We start from the raw sequence: 26,539 nt of genomic DNA, 5'->3' as shown, positions 1-26,539 counted from the left end.
GATTCTGGAAATGGAGGAACAGCAATACTGGCTTTACACTCCTCATCTTCCCCTAACTCTGCTTCTCTTCCTGTGTTCCCTGTCTCAGTTAATGTACCATCACCCTCTCAGTCACCCAGACTTGAAACCTCAAAGTCGTTGTCAACTGCTCCCCCTCTCTCACCCTGAAAATCCAATCAGCCCTATGTCTGTGTTGTTTTTCCCAGAAGGGTCTTCCTTTCCATGAACACAGCCACTGTGCTAAATCAGCCTCTCATTCCCTGTGGTCGTGATTATTCCTAGAACCCACTAACTGGCCTCCCTTTCTAAAGGCCCCCTGCCCGGGTTCTAACCCATTCTTCATCTTATCGCCAGATTTATCTTCTCCCAAACACAAGATCTGATTGGAGACACCATTTATAGAAATTATTTAGCAAACATTTATTAGGCCCTAAATATGTGCCAGGCACTGTGCTTATGTTCTAATGCACTTTAATTTTTTTGTGGGTTAAAATTCCTTAGGGTTAGCTGAAATGTTACCTCTCCCAGTATGTTTTCCTCTCCCCAGGCAGAAGTAATTTGTCTTCCTACTGTGCTTCAATAGCATTTTGTTAGTGTTACTTTCATGTATTTGCTAGTTTTACTATTTTTAAACTTATTGTTGTCTGTGACTTTTATTACAGCACTCTGTCTTTTTCTTTAACGGGCAATGCCATGGCAGAAAGGGTACTGGCCCGAGTCAAGGAAACATCTTAGTCTCACCTCTGTTACATAGTACCTGGATAATATCGGTCAAGTGAACCTTTCCTCTTTGAAAATCAGCTTCCTCAGCCACAAAATGGAAACAATTACAACCCCTAACAGTGGGGCTGTTTACAGAATGAAAGTATCTGACACTTAGTAGACGCCTGTTTCACTAGAGCGAGGGTTCTTCTCAACCTGGAGTTTCATGGACACTTAGGGGACACACCGATGAACTGTAAGGGCTCTTAAGAATTTCCCTGGAAAGTATGCAACATTTCGTACGCCTCTGCATTTTTCTGGGAAGAAGGACCACAGCGTCTATCAGCATCTTAAAGGGGTTGCGAATCAAAATAGGTTAAGAACCTCAGTGCCAGAACCTAACGACCTTGAGGGATTAGGGCTGGCGTTTCAGGGGTTTAATGGGTACTTTCTTATGCAGACAGTTTCTAATCTTCACGACAGCCCTTTCTTCGAAGGAGGTAACAGTACGCCCATTTTTCAGATGCAGCAACTCAGAAACGGAGAAGTGGTTTATACTAAGAAGGCAGAGTTCCTCACCAACGCAAATGCCCTTGAGCACTGATTCCAGGCCAAGGACTGAGCGAGGCATGGGAAACCCAGTTCCAGAGAGTGCTCGGCGTGCTCGGCGCGGCGGCCGCCTCCCGCCTCCCGGGGTCGCACCCCGCGGCACACCGTGCGACTCCAGGACGTTTCGCGGATACTCAGGGAACGAAACCGATCTTCAGCCGCGCGGGCCCAAACGCTCCGCGCCCGCGGAGCTCCGCCCCACGCCGGGCTGGGCCCCGCCCCCGCTGCAGTCGGTATTGTCCGACGGTTCCCGGCGTCCCTCGGTTCCCCTCGGTAGTTTCCGGCAACGATCGAGAGTTTCTAACGTGCCCCCTGTTGTCTCTCGGCTGCCGTCCTCCCACCCGCCGGCCCCCTTTTCGGTTCCCTCTCCCCCTCCCCCTCAGTCGCCCCGGCTGGCGCCTCCGGCGCTACGGGCTGGGCAAGATGGCGGCCTTCGGGATCTTGAGCTACGAACACCGGCCCCTGAAGCGGCCGCGGCTGGGGCCTCCCGATGTGTACCCTCAAGATCCCAAACAGAAGGAGGTGCGTTCAAAAATCGGGGTTCTGGAGGGGCCTGAGGCAAGCGATCGGCATAGGAGGAAGCGTTGATGGTTTGGGGAAGGGGGGGCGGGGCGGTTTGGTGGGAGCCAAAGTCCCAAAAGGGGTAAGAGTAAAGTGGGTTGGTGTGAGAGAGTGCGACCTGGGTGGGGGCGGTGGGTTCCCGGGTGTGAACAGGGAATGATGTAGGGGCCACGCTGGAGGCGCCCCCCTCCACATACACACACACCTCAGAAAGTTGTCTGAGGCAGCTTGGGGAGCTGCGGCTGCTCGCAAGCTCACAAGGAAGAGTGATGTTGAGCGAGCGCTGGGTGATTGGAAATCTTAGTGGCTGTGGGGGTGAGGGTGGGGTCCAAATGAATATAAGGGCCTAGCTTTAAATAACAATCTGTTCTACTCAGAATACTCCTCCTACCTTTTTTTACCCTGTTGTTCCCTTCTCTTCTCCTGCCCTCCTCTCCCACCACCACCCCCCCCCAAGGGTGGAGGGGGGGAGCTAAAATATCGTTTTCCTGCCTCAGGATGAACTGACGGCCTTGAATGTAAAACAAGGTTTCAATAACCAGCCTGCTGTCTCTGGGGATGAGCATGGCAGTGCCAAGAACGTCAACTTCAATCCTGCCAAGGTGAGACAACCCTGCCAGGCTGAAGGAAAAGGCTGGAAGAATCTGAGAAGGAGCAAAGGCCCGGGGCTGGGAAGACCTAAAGGGATGACCTAAATGGCCGAGGTTTCTTCCCTGACCTACTGCTGCCACCTTGGTATTTGGCCATCAAAGCCATGATCCCCTCTCTGCCCCTTCTTTCCCACCCTGACATATAGTTTTCTTCCCTCAGATCAGTTCCAACTTCAGCAGCATCATTGCAGAGAAGTTACGTTGTAACACCCTCCCTGACACTGGTCGCAGGAAGCCCCAAGTGAACCAAAAGGACAACTTCTGGCTGGTGACTGCACGATCCCAGAGTGCCATTAACACCTGGTTCACTGACCTGGCTGGCACCAAGCCACTCACACAACTAGCCAAAAAGGTGAGGTACTATTTCCTGTTCTAAAGGCCATGGTGGGGAGCATGGGTACGAAGTACCATCCTATTCCCAGATTAAGCTACATGGGTGCCAATTTGTGGAGGTAATAGAGGTCTCACTGTTTGCAATGTCCATCCAGGTCCCCATTTTCAGTAAAAAGGAAGAAGTGTTTGGGTACTTAGCCAAATACACAGTGCCTGTGATGCGGGCTGCCTGGCTCATTAAGATGACCTGTGCCTACTATGCAGCAATCAGTGAGACCAAGGTTAAGAAGAGACATGTCATTGACCCCTTCATGGGTGAGTAACTCCTAATACCAGGGGTCCCACCATTGATCGCATCAAGGAGTGATAGACGCTTGGAATGAATTACTCCTCTTCCTCCTCTGTATTTCTTGCTTTTCTTTAAAAAAAAAATACTTTGTAAGTTTATTTATTTTGAGAGAGAGAGCATGCACATGAGTGGGGAAGGGGCATAGAGAGAGAGGGAGAGAGAGAATCCCAAGCAGGCTCCATGCTGTGAGCAGAAGCCTGATGGGCTTGATCCCATGAATTGTGAGATCATGACCTGAGCCCAGATCAAGAGATGGACACTTAACTGACTGAGCCACCCAGGTGCCCCTGTATTCCTTGCCTCTGCTGTATCTTGCATTCACTCGGTAAACATTGAGTATCTTCACTATCCACTGTGTGCATGTATTGCACTATCAAGGTGACCAGTGCTTTATTCCCGCCCTTAGGATGCTTATAATCAGGTAGGGATGCTAAGGCATATGTGTAAATCACATAATTAGACATAGAAAGTGTGTGTGTGTGTGTGTGTGTGTGTGTGTGTGTCTGTGTACACACACATATATATATATATATATATATGTGTGTGTACACAGCATATGTAAGTGTCAAAAGGGATAGCAGAAGGTTTTTTGAGACTTCAGTGGAAAGAAAGATTACTTAAATTTGTTGTAAGTTTATTTTGAGAGATAGAGACAGAGAGAGTGGGCAGGGGAAGGCCAGAGAGAATCCCAAGCAGGCTCTGCACTGTCAGCTTGGAGCCCAGTGCAGGGCTGGAACTCACGGAACTGTGAGATCACGGCCTGAGCCGAAACCAAAGCTCGGACGCTTAACCGACTGTCACCCAGGTGCCCCCGAAAGATTACTCTCTTTGGGGGACACCTGGGAAGGCTCTAGGAGGATGGCATTTAACTAGAGCCTAAGAGGGTGAATAGGATTTAGAAGTATGGTAATTGGGGGTGTGGGTGCTGGGGGGCAGGGGAGGCAGAAGGTGTTCTAAGTAGAGGGATGGTATAATAAGGCCCTTTCCCATCTTTCCCCTAGAGTGGACTCAGATCATCACCAAGTACTTATGGGAGCAGCTGCAAAAGATGGCTGAATACTACCGGCCGGGGCCCGCGGGCAGTGGAGGCTGCGGTTCCACTATAGGGCCCTTGCCCCATGATGTAGAGGTGGCAATCCGGCAGTGGGACTACAACGAGAAGCTGGCCATGTTCATGTTTCAGGTAGGAAGAAGGGCATGTCGTGCGAGCCCTTGGTGGAGCCTGGCCCCACATTCTGCCAGTGCAGGACAGGATCTGCCGCACACTTGCCCCAGCCGCGGTTCTTTTCCTCCTTTCGTTTACTTTATCTGCCTTAGCTCTAACAGTCCCTGGCTACATGGATACTCTTCCCATCCCTTGCACCCATAGGATGGAATGCTGGACAGACATGAGTTCCTGACTTGGGTACTTGAGTGTTTTGAGAAAATCCGCCCAGGAGAAGATGAGTTGCTTAAACTTCTGCTGCCCCTGCTGCTTCGAGTAAGGCCTGGGGTGGGGGTGGGGGATCTAGGGACACTTGGAGGAGGAGGAGGAGTAAGATGTGAGTGCCGTGTCCCTCGGGGAGAACCAGGGGTTTTGATTGGCATGTCTTCACAGTACTCAGGGGAATTCGTTCAGTCTGCATACCTCTCCCGCCGCCTTGCCTACTTCTGTACCCGGAGACTGGCCTTGCAACTGGACGGTGTGAGCAGTCACTCCTCCCACGTCATGTCTGCTCAGTCGACAAGCACGCTGCCCACCACCCCCGCTCCTCAGCCCCCAACTAGCAGCACTCCCTCTACACCCTTTAGTGACCTGCTGATGTGCCCTCAGCACCGGCCCCTGGTTTTTGGCCTCAGCTGTATCCTTCAGGTAGGTACCGGGTGGGCCCAAGGAAGTAGGGAGGAGCATTGTGAGAAGATTTGGGTGCCCGTCCTGGAGAATTGGGGGGGGGTGGAGTCTAAATCGGAGGTGAAAGTAGGCACCGCGCACTTGCTTGGGGATTGCCGCTTTTCCTTCACGGGGTGCTGGTTCCTTTCCAGTTAGTTCCTTCCCGGGATGAAATAGTAGGCCCAGAGCCTTTTAGGGGAGTGGATGAGGGGAGGGGCTCAGAGATGGAGTGGTGTTACTCTGAGGACTCAGGATAACGTTGGATCTGAAATCTAAGTGTGGGCTCTTGCAGTGCGATTCTAGAGACACTCAGTGGTAATTGAGTTTGACCTAGCTGTTCTGTCTGGCAGACCATCCTCCTGTGTTGTCCTAGTGCCCTGGTTTGGCACTACTCGCTGACCGATAGCCGCATTAAGACTGGCTCACCACTTGACCACCTGCCTATTGCCCCCTCCAACCTGCCCATGCCAGAGGGCAACAGTGCCTTTACTCAGCAGGTAAGTCTCCCCAGTAGGATGGTACCCCTGGATTGGGATGTGAAGCTGAATTGCTCTTTCAGCAGTAGTGACTTGGGGGTGCCTGGGTGGCTCAGTCTCTTAAGCGTCCGACTCTTGCTCTCAGCTTAGGTCGTGGTCTCATGGTTTCTGAGAGTCTGCCCCGCGTCAGGCTCTGCGCTATCAGCACCGATGGGATTCTACTTGGGATTCTCTCTCTCCCTCTGTCTCTGCTCCTTCCTCACTTGCATGTTCTCTCTCTTTTTCTCTCTCAGAATAAATAAACAAACTTAAAAAAACCAAAAAAAAAGAAATAGTGACTCGGAGTCTGGTGCTATTCTCTTAGCCTGGGCCCTGGCCTTGTGCATTCCTTGGTGCATCTTTAAAGCCCTCCTTTCCCATGTCACAGGTCCGTGCAAAGTTGCGTGAGATTGAGCAGCAGATCAAGGAGCGAGGACAGGCAGTTGAGGTTCGCTGGTCTTTTGATAAGTGCCAGGAAGCCACTGCAGGTGGGTGCCAGAGGACAGATAGAAAGAAGGATGTTTGAGGAAAGAATGGTAAGGACATAGAGATCTGAGAGTTGGAGCGCATCAGGCCTCTAGTTAAGTCCTCTTTGCCACTTTTCCTTCTGAGGCTTCACGATTGGACGGGTGCTCCATACTTTGGAAGTTTTGGACAGCCATAGTTTTGAGCGCTCTGACTTCAGCAACTCTCTTGACTCCCTTTGCAACCGAATCTTTGGATTGGGACCCAGTAAGGATGGGCATGAGGTAAGCAAGAAGGGGAACAGAAGGAGAAAAAAAAAAGCATTGCAAGAGTAGCAGTGTGTATGAGGGGAAGGCATGGCGGTGCACCGAAACCAGGGATGTCCGAAGAGACGATCTGACTGGGCTTAGGATGGTGTAAGTTGGGGCCCAGTCTTGAAGAAAGTGGAGCTCGGTTCTTTATCCTCAGCCCTACCTCACTCACCCCCGTTCTCTTTTGGTCTCCAGATCTCTTCAGATGATGATGCCGTAGTATCATTACTGTGTGAGTGGGCTGTCAGCTGCAAGCGTTCTGGTCGGCATCGTGCTATGGTGGTCGCCAAGCTGCTGGAGAAGAGACAGGCTGAGATTGAGGCTGAGGTTAGGGGGCAGAGATAAGAGACTGTGGTTGGCTTATGGGGCAGGGGCACCTGGGGCTGGAGACTGCCTGAGCTGGTAGTGGAGCCCAAAGTAACGTTGTGGGAATAGGGGCGCCTGGGAGGCTCAGTCGGTTACGCATCCGACTCTGGCTCAGGTCATGATCTCACGGGTTCCTGAGTTCTAGCCCCATGTAGGACCCTGTGCTAACGGCGGGGAGCCGGCTTCAGATCCCCTGTCTCCTCTCTCTCCGCCCCTCCCCCACGTGTGCTAGTTCGTTCTCTCTCTCTCTCTCTCTCTCACTCTCACCCTCAAATCCATAAACCTTAAGATAATAACATTGTGGGAATTAAGAAATGGTAGGGTATCTACCAGTAGAAAGGAGTAAATTGGTGCTGGAGTTAGGGAAGCAGTCAAATCTTCAGATGGGAGGCGGGAATGAAAATGGAGGTCAAAGCAGAAATGGGAGGGGCGCCTGGGTGGCTCAGTGGGTTGAGTGTCCGACTTCGGCTCAGGTCATGATCTCACAGTTTGTGGGTTCGAGCCCCACGTCGGGCTCTGTGCTGACAGCTCAGAGCCTGGAGCCTGCTTCGGATTCTGTGTCTCCCTCTCTCTCTGCCCTTTACTTGCTCGAGCTCTGTCTCTCTGTGTCTCAAAAATAAATAAAGCATTAAAACAAAAAACAAAAAACAAAGCAGAGATGGGAGTGAAAAGCTTGGGGGCGGAGGCAAAACAGGTGGTAGTTCGTACATTACACGTGGAGGAGTGAAGACCCAGTCCAAAAGCAATGCTACGGTTTGTTCTCTCATCTTATAGCGTTGTGGAGAATCAGAAGCAGCAGATGAGAAGGGTTCCATTGCCTCTGGCTCCCTTTCGGCTCCCAGTGCTCCCATTTTCCAGGATGTCCTCCTGCAGTTTCTGGATACCCAGGCTCCCATGCTGAGTATGGACCCCTGCCACCCTCTGGTTACCTCTGCCTAGACCCACTTACCTGCCAAGAAGCATAACTAAGGGCTTTCTGGTATATATTTCTGTCTTGGGCTTTACGCAGAACGATTTTTGGACATAATTCTAGTCTTTGATCATCTTACAGTTTAACAGAATAAAGAAATAAAAAGAAGAATAAAAACAACATACGACGGAAGCATTTTCACATATAAATAGCAGCAAGGATGCTGTATTCCTCTCCAAGACGGGGTGTGGGGCAGGAGGGGGTGGTAACCAACTGTGCTCTGTCCCTCAACAGTTTTGGGGGTTTTATTTTTGGGGGGGGGAGAAGTCATTCCTCCTGCCCAACTCAGGTACTCGAGGAGCACCGTGCCTTATGTGTGTTTCTCTCGCTTGCTGCCCATCTCTTGTGCTCTCCTAATTTCTCTTTTCTCATTCCCTCCCTGCAGCGGACCCCCGAAGTGAGAGTGAGCGAGTGGAGTTCTTTAACTTGGTACTGCTGTTCTGTGAACTGATTCGACATGATGTTTTCTCCCACAACATGTATACCTGCACCCTCATCTCCCGAGGGGACCTTGCCTTTGGAGCTCCTGGTCCCCGGCCGCCCTCTCCCTTTGACGACCCCACTGATGACTCCGAGCGCAAGGAGGCTGAGGGCAGCAGCAGTAGCAAGCTGGAGGTGAGTGGACTGTGCCTTGCCCTAGCCAGTTTCTTCTGACATTCCCGTCTTGCTGGCTCCCAGTGTCCTCTGAGAATCTCTTACCTAATAGCGAGGGTAGTGTTTGCTTAGTGCTTCGGGGCCAGCAAAGCCCTCTCCTATCCATTCTTTTCCATTTGATCCTCACAGCAGAGTGAGGTGCTCTGACCCCCATCTTATAATTTTTTAAGTGTTTATTTTTGAGAGAAAGTGGGAGTGAGCATGGGGGAAGGGCAGAGACAGAGAGGGAGACACAGAATGCAAAGCAGACTCCAGGCTCTGAGCTGTCAGCACAGAGCCTGACGTGGGGCTCAAACCCACGAACCACAAGATCATGACCTGAGCCAAAGTCAGAAGCTTAACCAGCTGAGCCACCCGGACGCCTGCCTCCATTGTATTTTATTTTCAATTTCTTAATGTTTATTTTTGAGAGAGAGAGAGAGAGAGAGAAAGAGAGAAGGGCAGAGAGAGAGGGAGACACAGAATCCGAAGCAGGCTGTGAGCAGTCAGCACAGAGCCTGATGCGGGGCTCGAACTCCCAAACCGGGAACTGTGAGATCATGCCAGAGCCGAAGTCGGATGCTTAACTGACTGAGCCACCCAGGTGCCCCGCCTGCCCCCGTTTTAAAGCTGAAGACAACGGCCTGTGGCAGTTATGTGACCCGTCAAAAGTTTGAGCACAGAGCCGGTACTTTTCCCCACATGGTCTCCTCTCTCCAGCTTCCTTGTCAACTTTTCTAGATGGTGGGGAGCAGCTCCCTGGGGCTAAAGCAACCTCACTTCTGTTCTGTGCCCTCAGGATCCAGGGCTCTCGGAATCTATGGACATTGACCCTAGTTCCAGTGTGCTCTTCGAGGACATGGAGAAGCCTGATTTCTCAGTAAGTTAGTTAGAGCTCCATGTGGAAGAGTCCAGCTCCTGAGATCCCCCCGTTGCACCCCTTTGGGGAGTTTCTTTATGCCCCTTGCCCCCTTTTCTTCTTCTGAATGTTCTGCCCTTTCGCCTTCTCTTAGTTGTTCTCCCCTACTATGCCCTGTGAGGGCAAGGGCAGTCCGTCCCCTGAGAAACCAGATGTTGAGAAGGAGGTGAAGCCCCCACCCAAGGAGAAGCTAGAAGGGACCCTCGGGGTTCTTTATGACCAGCCGCGGCACGTGCAGTACGCCACACACTTTCCCATCCCCCAGGTACTGTTCCCCAAGCACCTTGAGACCATCCGGTGTGAACCCAGGCTTCTGTGCAGGCACTGTGCCGAGGGGTTGGAGCTGGTCCTGAGGGTGCGGCGTGCCGGGAAGGGCTTGAGCTCTGGGGTGCTGAGGGGCATGGAGCATGCTTTTAAGAGGAGGGCGAGAGACCTGTGCTGGAGTCTGATGGTGCTGCTGGGATGCAGGAGGAGTCATGCAGCCATGAGTGCAACCAGCGGTTGGTCGTACTGTTTGGGGTGGGAAAGCAGCGAGATGATGCCCGGCATGCCATCAAGAAAATTACCAAGGATATCCTGAAGGTTCTGAACCGCAAGGGAACAGCAGAAACTGGTGGGTTTGAGGCTCCTCGAACAGCTCTCCCCCAAAGAGTGCCCTAGTCAGTCTCCCCTTCCCCAGCACAGGGAACCCCCAGTCATGTCCCAATGTCCTGTCTCTTGGAGTCTCCTGAGAGCTCTAGTCCTTTTGAAACTTCCCCCCTCATTCCCCCCCTCTGCAGACCAGCTTGCTCCTATTGTGCCTCTGAATCCTGGAGACCTGACATTCTTAGGTACCTCACAGTAAGCCCCTTACTGCCCGCCCTCCCTCTCCCTTCCCTCCCTCGACCTAGCACCTCCCTGTATGTATGCCTCTAAGGTCCATGTAGCCTGTGGTCCTCGAAACCTTTGCTTCACTGTCCCCCTCCCTTCATGCCTCCCCCAGCCCCTCCGTGACCCTCCCTTCCCTTCCCTTCCCTTCTCCCCTCTCCCCTCCCACCCTTCCTCCCTCCCTTCCTTCCCCTGTCCCTCCCTCCCCCTACCCGTAGCCTTCTCTCCATACCCCCCTCCCTCCCCCCAGTCAGCTAGTTATCTTCCCTGCCCTGACTGGTCCCTTTCAACTGTCCCCTCAGGTGGGGAGGACGGGCAGAAGCGGAGGCGCAGCCGGCCTGAAGCCTTCCCCACCGCTGAAGATATCTTCGCCAAGTTCCAGCACCTCTCGCATTATGACCAACACCAGGTCACGGCTCAGGTGTGGGCCTGAGTCCAGCCCCTTCCCCCACATTTTGGCGTCCGGCCCTGTTTTCCTTTCCTCCTTATGTTTTTCTCCCCCTCCCCCTGCCGTCCCAGGCAGCTAAGCCTCCCGGTCTCATCCCCTTCCGCCACCGTCCTTCCTTGCTTCCCTGGTTCTTTCCACCTCTCTCCACTCCCGTCTCACTCACGCTGCCCTTATCAGGTCTCCCGGAATGTTCTGGAGCAGATCACGAGCTTTGCCCTTGGCATGTCATACCACTTGCCTCTGGTGCAGCATGTGCAGTTCATCTTCGACCTCATGGAATATTCACTCAGCATCAGTGGCCTCATCGACTTTGCCATTCAGGTGGGGAAGTGGGGGAGATGGGGGTGGAGGAAGGAGTTGGCCGGATAGGGCCACCAGGTCGGGAGCAGAGGCTCAAGCCGGTATCCGGGCTACTTGGAGGGGCAGAAAGGCTAGCACGGTGGGGACCAGAGGGTGGATGAGGTGGAACAGGAGCTAAGAAGGCAGGAATGGAGGCTCCAGTGCCCCCCAGGGAGGCCCAGGAGATGGAGTAGAGCATTGGGCACAGACAGTCCCCCCCACTGCGGAGTCCATAGCATTGCATCCTAGAGACTGGTTAGATCGTCGATACGGCTTCTGTCGTTAATAGAATAAAGGACAGTGACGTATGGCAACAGGGCTCTTCTAGACTGAGGCCACTCCGGCAGGAAGGGGCTCAGGCCTGCCTTGGCAGTGTCCTCTCAGGAAGGGGGGGTTACCTATCCCATGTGGGGCCTCTTCTCATTTCTTCCTCCCTCCCACCCCCGACACTCACTCTGCTAGCTGCTGAATGAACTGAGCGTAGTCGAGGCCGAGCTGCTGCTCAAATCCTCAGATCTGGTGGGCAGCTACACTACCAGCCTGTGCCTATGCATCGTGGCTGTCCTGCGGCATTATCATGCCTGCCTTATCCTCAACCAGGACCAGATGGCACAGGTCTTTGAGGGGTAAGCAGGGCTTCATAGGGACGTGGGGGGGCTCTCACCACGGGAAGTGTGTGCCGTTTGGGGGGACGGGGCGAGCACGTTGCCAAGAGCCTTGAGCCCGCGTGTGGGACCTTTGTGCCTTGGCCCACGCACGCCACCCGCTGAACCTCCTGACCTTGCTCCCTCGTGACAGGCTGTGTGGCGTAGTGAAGCATGGGATGAACCGGTCAGACGGCTCCTCTGCAGAACGCTGTATCCTTGCTTATCTCTATGATCTGTATACCTCCTGTAGCCATTTAAAGAGCAAATTTGGGGAGCTCTTCAGGTAAGAGAGGTGGGAGGTAAGGGTGGAGACTGGGACCCTGTCCCATCTCCTTCCTGTTACCACTCAACTCAGGAGCAGCGCACAGCCGGGGACCCTGCTGTCCCTGCAGGGCCATTGGGTAACTGTGTCCTCCACAAGTTCTTGGTTCCTAAAAGTAGGTCTGCCTCCTTCTCTTCCTTCTCAGTCTGGCCTCCAGCCCGTCTCTTCAGTGCCCACAGTCCTCCCTGTCTTCAGAGGCCCCCACGCCTTACTCTCGCTGGGGCCTCTCCTGCCCCGTCTGCTCTGTCCCACCTCCCTTTTTCTTGTCCCAAGGTCCCCGGGCCATCCCTTGTATCTCTCCTCCCCTTTCCCGACCATCCCCGCTACCTCACCAGATCCGCTTCGACACTCCTATCTCCTTTCTCCCCCCCCACCACAGTGACTTCTGCTCCAAGGTGAAGAACACCATCTACTGCAATGTGGAGCCATCAGAATCCAACATGCGCTGGGCGCCCGAGTTCATGATCGACACTCTGGAGAACCCCGCAGCTCACACCTTCACGTACACGGGGCTAGGCAAGAGTCTTAGTGAGAACCCTGCTAACCGCTACAGCTTTGTCTGCAATGCCCTTATGCACGTCTGTGTGGGGCACCATGATCCCGATAGGTATGGGGCGTACTGAGTGAGGAACGGGCACCACGCTTCTGCCTGATGTTGGGAGGGATGAGATGCCCGGGAGGTACTGCAACCTTGGTTACTGCTGGGGTGGCGGTGAAACGTTAATGAGTCTGAGGTTTTGTGGAACCAGGGCTTTCCTGAGGGCATTTGTACTTTTCCCCAGGGTGAATGACATCGCAATCCTGTGTGCGGAGCTGACCGGCTACTGCAAGTCACTGAGTGCCGAATGGCTAGGAGTTCTTAAGGCCCTGTGCTGCTCCTCTAACAATGGCACTTGTGGTTTCAATGACCTTCTCTGCAATGTGGACGTGAGGCTTGGGCCGGGGTCCTGCTGGGGCACGGGACGGTTACCAGGGCAGGGAACTGGTCACAGTAATCAAGGTAGTAGGGGGACGGAGCTTTGTCGAGTGGAGGCGTACCGTTTCAAGGTGGCACGCCCTCTCTGCACACTGAGTCTGGGGTGTCCGCCTGCTTTTTCCTCCAGGTCAGTGACTTGTCTTTTCATGACTCCCTGGCTACCTTCGTCGCCATCCTCATCGCTCGCCAGTGTTTGCTCCTAGAGGATCTGATTCGCTGCGCCGCCATCCCTTCGCTCCTTAATGCTGGTGAACTGCCAATCTGTAACCCCTAGAATGTCTCGACTCCGAGTTTGCCTATGCAGTCGAAGGCCCCGCTTCTTGTTTGGTGTGGGCCTCCCCGGCATCACCAGAGGCCAGTCCTGTGGTATGCCTCAGGCTGGGAGTGGCCTCTTTCTAACCCGGCACTGGCCGCCCTGATCTGTCCAGTTGTTTTTTGTTTTTTGTTTTTTGTTTTTTTTTTGTTTTTGGACCCTTTGAGGTACTCTCCTTACACTGCAAGACGGTTCGCTGCTCCCCCTCTCCTCCAGCATTATCTTGTAATTTCTCCTTTTTCCGGACCTCGCCTTCCCTCTAAGGCCCTCACCACCCACAAATCCATGTACGGTCTGCCTTCATCCTGTCCAATTGGCTCTGTTTTTAGCTTGCAGCGAACAGGACTCTGAGCCAGGGGCCAGGCTTACCTGCCGCATCCTCCTCCACCTTTTCAAGACACCTCAACTCAATCCTTGCCAGTCAGATGGGAGTAAGTGACCCCTGATCTGAGCGGGGCGGGGGGGGGGCGGGTAGTGGGGGACAGTAGAAAGCGCGGTTACCCCACCCCCTGCCCCCGCCGTTTCTACTTTTGCTTCCCCTGACTTGAGCTCCCTCTGCAGACAAGCCTACTGTAGGAATCCGGTCCTCCTGTGACCGCCACCTGCTGGCTGCTTCCCAGAACCGCATAGTGGATGGAGCTGTGTTTGCTGTTCTCAAGGCTGTGTTTGTACTTGGTATGGGGGTAGGAAGGGAGTGGTGCCAGAAGTGTGTGTAGGGTGGAGCGCCAGCTAAACTACAAAGGACAGTCTTTCTCTTTCCTGAAGGTGGTCTCTCTGCGCTTTGGGGGAGGCGAGGAGGGAGGAAAGTATATTTCTGTCCCATAGGGCAGGATTTGGGGAGTTGCTGTCTCTGTGGGTCTGGGGTGGGTCTCTACACTGTGTTCAGATCTCACTCTGCCCTCCCTATCTCCCACCCGTGAACCACAGGGGATGCGGAACTGAAGGGCTCAGGCTTCACGGTGACAGGAGGAACAGAAGAACTTCCAGAGGAGGAGGGAGGAGGGGGCAGTGGCGGTCGGAGGCAGGGTGGCCGCAACATCTCTGTGGAGACAGCCAGTCTGGACGTCTATGCCAAATACGTGCTACGCAGCATCTGCCAACAGGTCAGTCTCACCTTCCCCCCACACCTCCTAAGTGCCTTTATATAGTATAGTCCTGTTTCCAGCCACGGTCACGCCACCTTCCTGCTATACGTTGTGTCCCTCACCAACCCCCAGCCCATCACCCCCTTTACCCCTTGCCCCCCTCACTGGTCGCCCCAGTCCCCTGATTATCAGCTTCCTCAGGAATGGGTAGGAGAACGTTGCCTTAAATCACTGTGTGAAGACAGCAATGATCTACAAGACCCGGTGTTGAGTAGCGCCCAGGCTCAGCGCCTCATGCAGCTCATCTGCTACCCACATCGATTGCTGGACAACGAGGATGGGGAAAACCCCCAGCGGCAACGCATTAAGCGTATTCTCCAGGTAGGCCAAGGTGATGGGGGTCTCGGAGGAAGCAGTGAGGCCTGGGCCCAGGGTGAAACCACGGGAACCCTGAGAGAAAAAGAGGGAGGGAGTCAAGTAGGAAGATGAACAAGGATGTGGGCAAAAGGTGGTGGGAGAGCATGCAGCCCCAATGGTTTAGAAGTCAAGCCCATGTGGTCTAGACTCTAAACTGTCGGGTGAGGGCACGGCTATTTGAAGTGGGACTGTAGCTTATCAGTGGGAGGCATGACATCTGGGAAGCCTGGTTTTGGGCCTCACTCGTCTGGCGTTTGCTCACAGCTCGTTAACGAACAGGAGTACTACTGAATAGCTCCTAGTTACCGTCTGCTTCGTGCCGAATATCGCGCTCAGTCCTCTGCACATTTTCTCACGTAATCCATACAACCGTGTAAAGTAGGTAGGAGTAGCTGTGCTCGACCAACCAGGGGACAGACCAAGGCTTGAAGAGCTTACGTAGTTTGCCCAAGGTCCCACAGCTAGTAAGTTTAGACTCCGCATGGGAACCCAGGGGTCCCTGGGCCCTTTCTGCTTTGTCACGCTGCTTCAGACATGCAGGTAACTGGGGGCGGGGGAGAAGTAAAGCCATTAGATAGAAAGGACTAAAGGAATGAGGTCTCTTTAGCCCAGAGGAGATAATGTCAAAGAGAGATTAACTCACAGTAGCCTTCGGGTCTATAAAGGACTTTGAGCAGCAGGTTTAAAACAGGAGAAGCAGGCTTCAACTTTCACATCAAGGATTTAGGGCAAGCGTTAGGCAGAACTTCCTGATGCTAAGGAATGTGAGGCTCTGGAACAGGAGACCGGAGAGAGATGTGAAGCCTTTCCTGAACCTCCTTTGAAATAGGATAGGGTTTTCGGGGCGCCTGGGTGGCTCAGTCGGTTAAGCATCCAACCTTGGCTCCAGTCATGATCTCCCGGCTCGTGGGTTTGAACCCCGCGTGGGGCTCTGGGCCGACAGCTGAGAGCCTGGAGCCTGTTTCAGAGTCTGTGTTTCCCCCTCTCTCTTTGCCCCTCCCCCGCGCACGCTTGTCTCTCTGTTTCTCAAAAATAAAATTAAAAGCTTTAAAAAAATTGGAATAGAATAGGGTTTTCAACCAATTTAGATCATTTTGGTGTAGTCTTTCCTAAAGACCGGGACGTAGAGGTTCGTTTCAGAGTCGTAGGCATTTGTGTTTCAAGGTTGTGAGAGATCAGGACCTGGCCTCAGGGTGATAAGTAGCTGGGGGCGTCAGCGGTGACTAGTGTGGGGGCGGTGTCTCTGTCACAGAACTTGGACCAGTGGACCATGCGCCAGTCTTCCTTGGAGCTACAGCTCATGATCAAGCAGACCCCTAACAATGTGAGTGCTGCCTGGGCCCCTCTTTCCCATGCTCACTCCTGGTTCCGCGTGCCAGGGAGGTGGGCTATCATAGAAGAACCTGTGTCCTGCCCTTGGGTTCTTGAGCTGGGAGACACTAGAGGGTGTGGGAAGATGGCCGACACGGGGGGCTGATGAATAGGGAAATGGGTCGGGAGGGCTGGGGCTCTGAGCTGTGGGGGAGGGTTGATGGTGGCGGTGGTAGAGGCTGTTTCTGTGGTCGCAACAGTAAGGAGGCATACAAGGAACAGACCGTGGCTAATTGGAGAAATACAGAGGTGCCGGAGGGCATGGCCCCCAGCAGCGTTCTGTCTCTAACCTCCAGTTACCCTCCTGATGCCTTTCTCCGCCCTCACCTCCCAGCCCTCCTACCATCTGTTTTCCATGCACCCCCAGTCACCTATTTAGCACCCCCGTGCCTTTCACCCTCCCCAGGAGATGAACTCCCTCTTAGAGAACATCGCCAAGGCCACAATCGAGGTTTTCCAACAGTCAGCAGAGACAGGGTCGTCTTCTGGAAACACTGCGAGCAACATGCCCAGCAGCAGCAAGACCAAGCCTGTGCTCAGGTTGGGTAGAAATGTGTTAGGACCCCTCACCATGTGGGTTCTTCTGGTAGTAGCATAAATTATATCAGCCTTGTGGAGCTACTAGGCTTGTTCCTCAGGAAAGGAGCGGATGGATTGTCCCACCCTTGCCTGGCTCCTCCGGAACCCTGTGTACTCTGTCTGTCCTCTAGCTCTCTCGAGCGCTCCGGTGTATGGCTGGTGGCCCCCCTCATTGCCAAACTGCCCACCTCAGTCCAGGGCCATGTGTTAAAGGCTGCTGGGGAGGAACTGGAGAAGGGCCAGCACTTGGGTTCCTCTTCCCGCAAAGAACGTGATCGCCAAAAGCAGAAGAGGTAAAGCGGCTGTGGGGGGACTGGGACTGAACGGTAGACAGGAGAGGGGGCAGGCCCAGGGCAGAGGAAAAGGTGGGAGAAGTTGGGGCAGAGGAGCGGGGATAAAAATCACAGAAGAGTGGGAAATCAGAGGGCAGGTGGTGGACATGGTTGAACAAGAGGCTAGAACTCAGGAGAGTGGAGTTGGGGCTTGAAGTGATGGGGCTGGAAGTTGCCTGACTGCCTGACTGCCGTTTTTTTTTCTTTTTCTTTTTTTTTTTTTAATGCTTATTTGTTGGAGGGGGAGGGGCAGAGAGAGGGAGAGAGAGGTGGGGGGGGAGGAGATGCAGAATCCAAAGCAGTCTCCAGGCTCTGAGCTGTCGGCACAGAGCCCAGCGTGGGGCTTGAACTCACAAACCACGAGATCATGACCTGAGCTCAACCGACTGACCCCCCCGGGCGCCCCCCTGTCTTTTTCTTTTCCTCCCTTCTCCAGCATGTCCCTGTTGAGCCAGCAGCCCTTCTTATCCCTGGTGCTGACATGTCTGAAAGGGCAGGATGAGCAGCGTGAAGGACTCCTCACCTCCCTCTACAGCCAGGTGCACCAGGTACAGGTCTCTGAGAGCAGGGAGCTGGGCGGGAGGGCGGAGAAGGTGCACCCGAGAGGCCTCTGTGCAGACGGAACCTTCGGGACTTTCTGATCAATGCCTTGGGTGTTTGGGGGTGGAAGCAAGAAGATCCCCGAGCCGTGTGTTATCCTTGTTTCTGTCTCAGATTGTGAATAATTGGCGAGATGACCAGTACTTAGACGACTGCAAACCAAAGCAGCTCATGCATGAGGCGCTCAAGCTGCGGCTCAACCTGGTGAGAAGGCAGCCCGGGACAAGAAAGAGGCGGGTGGGGCTAGAAGTGCACCGCAAAGAAGCCTCCCGCCCAAGGGAGGGTGGGTGCAGGGATGGAGGGCCCAAGTTCTTCTGGGTCTTCAAGTACTAACCCAGCCCTCCTAAGGACACAGGACCTGAAAGTGGTTGAGGGATCCTTACAGGGACCCTGCCTTGATATCCCAGATTCTGGATACTAAGGCCTAGAAACCCACTGTGGAGCACTGAATGGGATCCTGGACATCCCTTCGTCCAACACCCACCATTTTAGAAGTCAGGAAACCAAGGCCCAGAGGTGTCAAGAACTAAGTCACTGGCACGAAACCACGTAGCAAATTATAGGTACAACTGGACCATGGCCTAAGGTGTCCTAAGGCGCGACCCAGCCAGGTTCTAATGTAAGCTTTCCCTGAATGCTGGCCTTCGCCCCTGAGCCATCTGACTGACTTGTGGCCCTGGCAGGTGGGGGGCATGTTTGACACGGTGCAGCGCAGCACCCAACAGACCACGGAGTGGGCTGTGCTGCTCCTGGAGATCATCATCAGCGGCACTGTCGACATGCAGTCCAACAAGTAAAGCATCCCCACCCCCTCCCTTCAGTTTTGCACCCAAGAGGGACTCCCTTCCCCCGCCCCAGGTGCACGACCCGCCGACCCCGCTGCGATCCGTGTAGCTGTCCCCACTCGCGTCCCACCCTGGGGCCCTGGTCTGTGTCTTAGCCTCTCTCCTTCTTGGGTTTTCTCCCTGGCTTCTCATCACAGCGAGCTCTTCACCACCGTGTTGGACATGCTGAGCGTGCTCATCAACGGGACCCTGGCTGCGGACATGTCTAGCATCTCTCAAGGCAGCATGGAGGAAAACAAACGTGCCTACATGAACCTGGTGAAGAAGCTGCGGGTGAGCAGAGGAGGCCGGGGCGAGGCTCCAGGGGACTGGGGATCTGGGCTCCCTGTCCCCTGACTCTGTGGGTGCCATACGACCTCAGGGACTTTGCCCTGGACAGAGCCGCCTGCCCTCCCCTTTCACATCCGCTTTCTCTTCGGTATTTGTATGGCAATGGTTTGCTGAGTGTCTTTTTCCTGCCACGTTCTGAGCTCTCCCCTGAGACTTCCAATTCCTCTTTTTCTGTGTCCTTGAGCTGTCGTCCTATCTTCCTCTGCCCACAGAAAGAGTTGGGGGAGCGCCAGTCGGACAGTCTGGAAAAAGTTCGCCAGCTGCTGCCGCTGCCCAAGCAAACCCGAGATGTCATCACATGTGAGCCACAGGGCTCCCTTATTGACACCAAGGGCAACAAGATTGCCGGCTTCGATTCCATCTTCAAGAAGGAGGCACGTTCCATTTTCCTCTCATCCCTGCACCTAGCCCTTTTCCCCCCTCTGGGCAAGAACTTTCCTTGCATTGACCTTGTGCCTACGACAGGCTCGTCGGGCCAGGGAATCCATCGGGCTCTGCTGGTGGGAGCTGTCTCTGGGGAATTACGCTCATGCTGAACTTTTTGAATGTATGTTTATTTTTGAGAGGGAGTGTGTGCGAGCAGGGGAGGGGCAGAGAGACAGGGAGACAGAGAATCCCAAGCAGGCTCTGTGCTGTCAGTGCAGAGCCCAGTGCGGGGCTCAGACTCATGAGCTGTGAGATCATGACCTCAGCCGAAGTCAAGAGTCCGACACTTAACCAACCGGCCTATCCAGGCACCCCACGATCGCTGAACTTTCAGTACCATTTCGGCTCTCCATCTTGGGAGTCTCATCCTCTTTCCTCAATCTCTCCCTTCACTTCTGCCCACCATCCACCCCCCTTTTAACGTGCCTCCCATTTCCCAGCGCCCTGCCCTCCCCTTTCCTCTGCCCCACCTGCCTCCTGGCCTCCTCCACACTTGCCTGTACCCCACCCATCTGGCCAACTGCCATATCTCTTTTATCCCTGCACTCCTCTCCCCTACCCACCCATCTCTGCACAACTTTCTCTGTCCCCTCTGTCTGTCAGTTGGGGTATTTGTTGATTGACCATAATCATTGTAGAGAACAGAGAGGGAGAGGGGAAAGACGATGTGGAATCTCAAATCCAGAGTCCAACCCAGTTTATATACGTTGTCTTCCTTTCTTTTCCCAGCCCGTCTGTCTGTCCGAGTCTCTCTCTCGCTCTCTTTCTCTCTCTCTCTCTCTCTCTCTCTCTCTGCCTGACTCTCACTTTGCCTTTCTCTGTGTCGCTCCACTCGCCTCTTTGTCTCTCTCTTCCTGTTTTTCTCTTTCCTTGTCTCTGTCTTTAGTCTCTCACCGCCTTCCTGTTTCTGTCCATGTCTTCCTCTGACTGCTGGTGTCTGTCTCTGTCTCTGCTCCCCCTGACCGTCGCCCTTTCCCCTTGTCACTCTCTTGTCTTCCCCGTGAGTGTACATGTGTGCTGGTGTGTATATCTATATATGTTCATGTCCGGCTGTCTGTCTCTCACCGCCTCGCCTGAGTCTACTGCTGACTTTTTTCTTTTTTTGTTTCCAACAGACATTTCCCCTTCTCCTGCCAGTCCTCGAGGTCTGTCTTCTGTTTTCCAAGTCTCAGCAACTCACTGTTTCTCATTTTCTGGAGCAGGGTCTACAGGTTTCCACCAAACAAAAGATCTCTCCCTGGGATCTTTTTGAAGGCTTGAAGCCATCAGCACCACTCTCTTGGGGCTGGTTTGGAACAGTCCGGGTTGACCGGCGAGTGGCCCGAGGAGAGGAACAGCAGCGGTTGCTGCTCTACCACACACACCTGAGGCCCCGGCCCCGTGCCTATTACCTGGAGCCACTGCCGCTGCCACCGGAAGATGAGGAGCCCCCTGCCCCCGCCTTGCTGGAGCCTGAGAAGAAGGCTCCAGAGCCCCCCAAAACTGACAAACCTGGGGCTGCTCCGCCCACTACCGAGGAACGCAAGAAGAAGTCCACCAAGGGCAAGAAACGCAGCCAGCCGGCCGCCAAGACAGAGGTTAGCGTGGCCTCCCTCCCCCATTACGCTTCCTCCACGCCCCCCCCCCCCGTGCTTCTGTACAGTTTCTGGTTTCTGGGAGTGGGGGTGGGGAGGTGGGGAAGAGGTGCCGTTGGAATTATGAGGATTGGCCACACAGGTCTAGCTCCTCTTTAGCCCGGATGCCCCACCTCACCCCACCCCATGCCACTACAGTCCACTCACCTTCGTCCTCTGTCCCTCACACAGGACTATGGAATGGGCCCAGGCAGGAGTGGCCCGTATGGTGTGACAGTGCCTCCAGACCTCCTACACCACGCGAACCCTGGATCCATATCCCACCTAACCTACAGGCAGGGCTCCATAGGCCTGTACACCCAGAACCAGCCACTCCCGGCAGGTGAGTGCCAGCCCCTAGGACTGAGAGTTACCCAAACGCTTCTCCCGCCCGAGCGAAGACGCCACGTCTGTGAGGATGTGTGGACAACCGGGGACACCGAGCAGGGGATGGAGGGGGACGAGGAGCCTAGAGAGGTCAACCCGTTCCCCTTTCCAGGTGGCCCTCGTGTGGACCCGTACCGCCCTGTGCGATTACCGATGCAGAAGCTGTCAACCCGACCACCTTACCCAGGAATGATGCCCACGGCCATGACTGGAGTCATGGGACTAGAACCCTCCTCCTATAAGACGTCTGTCTACCGACAGCAGCAGCCCGCTGTGCCCCAAGGACAGCGCCTTCGCCAACAGCTCCAGGCAAAGATAGTGAGAGGGGCAGTAGGGAGGGCCGTCAGGGAGAGGGGCTTTGGAGGGTCACGGGACTGAGGAGATGCCTGGATCTTCACAAGGACTTGCAGAGTGGGAGACAGGAGAAGGGAGATGGTGGAAAGCATTTCCTGAGTTTGAGTTTGTCTCCTTTTTCCTTTTAGCAGAGTCAGGGGATGTTGGGACAGTCATCTGTCCATCAGATGACTCCCAGCTCTTCCTACGGTTTGCAGACCTCCCAGGTGAGGGCACGAGAGGGTGACGAGCGGGGGGCTTGAGGCAAGCTGCTCTGCACACTCCTGGCCCTGACCCCCCCCCTCCTCCTCCGCAGGGCTATACTCCTTATGTTTCTCATGTGGGATTGCAGCAACACACAGGCCCCGCAGGTACCATGGTGCCCCCCAGCTACTCCAGCCAGCCTTATCAGAGCACCCACCCTTCTACCAATCCTACTCTTGTAGATCCTACTCGCCACCTGCAACAGCGGCCCAGTGGCTATGTGCACCAGCAGGCCCCAACCTACGGACATGGGCTGACCTCCACTCAAAGGTACCCAGGGCACTGGGGGGCCGTGGGGACACACTGAGGTGCCAGGGAGCATCTGACATGGGAAAACCCGTGCCAGGAGGTGAAGGGACTAGTCAGAACTTTGGGAGAGGTGAAGAACACTCACCTGGCCACAAAATGCCGGAGTTGGAAGGGACCTTGGTGACCAGTAGTCTCACATCCGCTTGCCCGATATTTCTTCGAGGCCCAGAGAGGGGAAATCACTCACACAACTATGATAAGGAAAGCTCCCGGGTTCTTAGATGGACTGTGTGGTAAGAAGCCATTAAGCCAGTAGTAGAGGAGGTCCACGCTGGAACAGACTAGCCAACCAGCCCTCCCACCGTGCTGAATGCTCGTCATGCCTTAGTTAAGACATGGGAATCACGTCTTGAGGCTCTGCAGTGTGGGATTTAGAACACTGGGGAGTGGACCGGAGGAAAAGTCCTTTACTTAGAAGTATCCGTGGGAGGCGCCTGGGTGGCTCAGTAGGTTAAGCATCCGACTTCAGCTCAGGTCATGATCTCACGGTTCGAGAGTTCGAGCCCCGTTTGTGAGTTCAAGCCCTGTGGTGGGCTCTGTGCTAACAGCTCAGAGCCTGGAGCCTGCTTCAGATTCTGTGTCTCCCTCTCTCTTTGCCCCTCCCTGCTTGTCCTCGCTCTCGCCCTCGCTCTCGCCCTCTCACTCAAAAATAAATAAATAAATGATTGATACATGTCAGCTGCCCACTGTGTGGCCAGCACTGAGCTGGGATGGGGTAGGGTGAGGAGAGATTTTAGAAAATACAAAGTCCCTCACCACAGGGAACTTTTAGTCTAGCTGGGGAGACGAGGCTCACACAGAAGAACATTTAAAAAACACGATGAGGAGAGAAATCATCAGGGGCACAGTTGTGCGCAGTGAAGTACATGGGAATTCCGAAAAGGTATGAGATCATGGCATTGTGGGCCTGAGTCATCAGAGAAAGTTTCACGAAGGGGGTTAGATTTGAGTGGGCCCTTTTTTTTCTTTTTAAGTTTCTTTCTTTTTGAGAGAGCGAGCAGGGGAGGGGCAGAGAAGAGAGGGAGAGAGAGAATCCCAAGCACACTGTACCCTGTCAGGGCAGAGCCCGACGTAGGGCTCGAACTCATGAACCATGAGATCGTGACCTGAGCTGAAGTCGGATACTGGACCAGCTGAGCCACCCAGGCATCCCCTGGGTTGGCTTTTGAAGGATCACTGTGATTTGGATTTGTGGAGTGGAGGATCGGGGAGTGGAGTCCAGGTAGAGGACATAGCATGGACAGAGATCTAGGAACCAGAGTGAGGAGGGTGGCTGGGAGGATGGGAATAAGAGCTCAGAGAGAGTATAAGATTCATGCTGGGAGAGTAGCAGGAGATAGGCCAGGGACGGGCAGGCTGATATAGGGCCTTGAGTACCCGATACAGAATTGAGACACAGTCCCACCAAGAGCTCTTTTGATCGGGAAAGCCATGTGGTGAGTTGATGTGTTGACAGATGAACATGGGATACAGGGATAGGATGCATAGGGAAGGAGAGGGAAGACTGGAGACAGGGGGCCGGGGCCGTAGGTGGCCTGTTGCAGTGATGTGCTTGGGAAGGCAGGAGAGCAGGAGAGCTCAATCATCTTTCGTATCCTGGAACGTGATCACGGGACCACCACCACCACCACCACCAGAAACCACCTCAGTGGGTGTTTATAGAACGCCTATCCTGTACTAAGGCCAGTTTTCATTTCCTTGAGAGAAAAACAGCTAAAACAGGATTGTAAGATTCCTAACCGTGGAGGTCACGAGGCACTAAAATGGGGTGTTGTCTTTGTCCCTGATTCCCCAACCATGAAATCTGTCTGAACCCAAAGGGCTCTTCTGGTTAAGTGATGGGAGGAATGAATGAAATGACCTGCTGACGTTTCTTTCCGTTCAGGGACCCAGGACTTCTACTTCCCCCTCTGTCCCCATCCCGCTCCAGTGCCTTGACCTTTGGACCGCTGGTCTTTGCAGGTTTTCGCACCAGACCCTGCAGCAAACACCCATGATAGGTACCATGACACCGCTGGGCGCGCAGGGCGTCCAGGCTGGCGTCCGATCAGCTTCCATCCTGCCTGAGCAGCAGCAGCAGCAGCAGCAACAGCAGCAGCAGCAACAGCAGCAGCAGCAGCAGCAGCAGCAACAGCAGCAGCAGCAGCAGCAGCAGCAGCAGCAGTACCACATCCGACAGCAGCAGCAGCAGCAGATCCTGCGGGTAAGGCCCCGGATGGGAATCGTGGCTGGGGCCTAGGAGCCTCCGGAAGGGGAGAGCCCCTCCAGGTCGTTCCTTCTGGCAGAATGGCTGGCGTGCAGCAGGGCCCTACGGAGTCGATTCCCTCTCCTGGATTCCCTCTCCTCGCCCTTCGCTCTTCTGAGGGTTCCTAGTGGGAGAGATTTGGGAGCTGTCTGCTGGGAGGGAGGGCGGGCAGTGGACCGGGTCCCTTCCCTGCCACCACCTCTGAGGCTCAGCTCCTTCACTCCCCTTAGACATACCTCGTTTGTTCACAGCAGCAGCAGCAACAGCAGCAGCAGCAACAGCAGCAGCAGCAGCAGCAGCAGCAGCAGCAACAGCAGCAGCAGCAGCAGCAGCAGGCACACCAGCAGCAGCAGCAGGCGGCCCCTCCCCAACCCCAGCCCCAGTCCCAGCCCCAGGTAGCTGCTGGACTACTAGCCTTGGCTCTGGGACAGCTGCTCAAGTTGGGCACACAGCCAGTGAACTGGGTTGGGGACAGCGTTCAGGAGGTCAGGAGTGGGAGGCAAAGGCCTGGCGCTTCAAAACGGGGGGCAGGAGATGAGGAAGGGGAAGGAAGCAGAAAGGTCAAGTTCAATCTTCCGCTCCCCATTTCCACCTCAGTTCCAGCGCCAGGGCCTTCAGCAGACGCAGCAACAGCAACAGACAGCAGCTCTGGTCAGGCAGCTCCAACAACAGCTCTCCAGTAAGCTCGCCTTCCTCCCCACAGAGAGCCCCTCCCTAAGACTGAATGGTGGGGAGGGGGGAAGCGGGGAGGAGCTGAGCTGACTGCTTCAGGCCCAGGTTGTGGGGGAAAGCATGGCATCACATTCCTTCCCTTGGTACCGGAGTAGCTGTCCTTGGGCATAGCCACACCCCTGCTTGGTCTCCCACTCCTGATAATCTCTGGTCTTTCACAGATACCCAGCCACAGCCCAGTACCAACATATTTGGACGCTACTGAGCCACCTGGAAGAACAGCTTGTGCACTGGATGTGGCCCCACCCTTTCCTCTCAGTTCTCAATCCCCTTCTCGGGCTAGCACCAGTAGTGCTTGGGGCTCTTCCCTCAGGCTCCATTTTTAATAAGTTTTTAGTATTTTTGTTAATGTGAGGCATTGAGCTGTTGGGTTTTGTATATTATTTATATAGATACCCCAGAGTTGTTGCACCCAATACACAGAGCTTCTTTGCAAAGGGAGTGTGTGAGTTCTGCATGTCCAGTAAGGGTGGGCTCTTAGGAGAGTGCTGGGCGCTGGACCAAGCAGTCAGAGCCTCTGTTCTGTTCAGTTTGGATCGAGTCCCCTTTTTACCTTCTATCCCCTAAATTCCTGGATTCTAATTGGATTGCTACTGTCTCCTCCCTTCTCCAGCCTGGCAACATATTATGTGGGTTGGGACCCTTAAGGTTTTTTTCCTCTTCTTTTTTTTTTTTTTTAATGTTTATTTATTTTTGAGGGGTGGGGCAAGTGGGGAAGGGGCAGAGAGAAGGGGAGATAGAGGCTGGGAAGCAGGCTCCGCTCATCGGTGCAGAGCCTGACTTGGGCCTTGAACTAGGAACCGCAAGATCATGACCTGATCTGAAGTCAGATACTGAACCGACTGAGCCACCCAGGTGGCCCTTAGTTTCTTAAGAAGGGCATCTTAACCTTCTGAGCGAGGTGTTGTGGGTTCTCTATAGCTTCTCTCCATGAGGGATATACCGCTAGGATGGGAGAGGGGCCGTTACGAGAAGAACCTGATTCTTCTTCCATCCATCGCACATGCTGGGTTTTGAACAAGCTTCCGGGTGGAGGGTGTGACAGACACTGCCTACCCTTGTTGCCACCTTGTGCACTCCCTGTTGTGCACCAAGCAGTATTCCTAGACAGAGCACTTTCCTGAGCATCACATTTCTGGGATGAAGACTTGCCCTCTGTTGACAAGTGTCACAATGGAATTGGTGGTGGAAGGCCAGTGTGGTTCCAGGAGGAAGAGAGACCCAGTAAAAGGAAGGACCCTTTCCCCTCTCTGCTCTGTTGCTGGGACTGTTTGTTTTTACACGACCCACCTTGGCAGTTACCCAGGGTGACTGTTGCTTACTCCCATTTTACTGTAGAGAAAACCCAAAACTGTTGCTCCAGAATCACATTTGGAACTGTGGCAGGGTCATTCTCAACCCCTCTGCCTTTAGGTTTGGGGCCGTGGGTCTAAGGCTCTTCAGGAGAACCAAACGGTTTACTACAAAGGAGCCTTGTGGTGTGCCCAGCTGGGGCTGGAAGAGGAC

The 26,539-nt window shown here is 54.3% G+C and overlaps 1 protein-coding gene across 1 annotated transcript; it reads left to right on the top strand.

Annotated features, from left to right (window-relative positions):
• Positions 1-1,532: 1,532 nt before the first annotated feature.
• On the top strand, positions 1,533-25,470 carry MED12 (mediator complex subunit 12). The gene is made up of 45 exons (XM_039253342.1): positions 1,533-1,833; positions 2,370-2,474; positions 2,683-2,874; positions 3,011-3,170; positions 4,206-4,387; positions 4,574-4,684; positions 4,802-5,056; positions 5,425-5,571; positions 5,978-6,077; positions 6,202-6,338; positions 6,561-6,692; positions 7,506-7,632; positions 8,087-8,316; positions 9,134-9,214; positions 9,348-9,518; positions 9,722-9,866; positions 10,033-10,083; positions 10,423-10,541; positions 10,746-10,889; positions 11,370-11,533; positions 11,706-11,837; positions 12,256-12,483; positions 12,659-12,803; positions 12,980-13,100; positions 13,495-13,596; positions 13,727-13,840; positions 14,093-14,268; positions 14,452-14,631; positions 15,920-15,991; positions 16,445-16,578; positions 16,749-16,910; positions 17,386-17,497; positions 17,664-17,753; positions 18,233-18,342; positions 18,532-18,667; positions 18,937-19,098; positions 20,353-20,727; positions 20,956-21,106; positions 21,263-21,459; positions 21,633-21,710; positions 21,800-22,017; positions 24,019-24,259; positions 24,556-24,696; positions 24,899-24,980; positions 25,195-25,470. The coding sequence occupies exons 1-45, from the start codon at positions 1,735-1,737 to the stop codon at positions 25,236-25,238; spliced, it is 6,555 nt and encodes a 2,184-aa protein (XP_039109273.1). The 5' UTR covers positions 1,533-1,734; the 3' UTR covers positions 25,239-25,470.
• The last annotated feature ends 1,069 nt before the right edge of the window (positions 25,471-26,539 follow it).

The sequence above is a fragment of the Hyaena hyaena genome, unplaced genomic scaffold, assembly GCF_003009895.1.
Source record: "Hyaena hyaena isolate Hyena2069 unplaced genomic scaffold, ASM300989v1 scaffold_451, whole genome shotgun sequence".
In the NCBI taxonomy this organism is placed as follows: domain Eukaryota; kingdom Metazoa; phylum Chordata; class Mammalia; order Carnivora; family Hyaenidae; genus Hyaena; species Hyaena hyaena.
This window is presented reverse-complemented; position numbering and strand designations above follow the sequence as displayed.

Excerpts from the sequence above, each read along its gene's own strand:
- MED12 (XM_039253342.1), top strand. The coding sequence starts at position 1,735 with ATGGCGGCCTTCGGGATCTTGAGCTACGAACACCGGCCCCTGAAGCGG. Across the intron at positions 4,685-4,801 it reads TGCTGCCCCTGCTGCTTCGA|TACTCAGGGGAATTCGTTCA; the intron begins GTAAGGCCTGGG and ends ATGTCTTCACAG. Across the intron at positions 24,697-24,898 it reads AGCCCCAGTCCCAGCCCCAG|TTCCAGCGCCAGGGCCTTCA; the intron begins GTAGCTGCTGGA and ends TTTCCACCTCAG.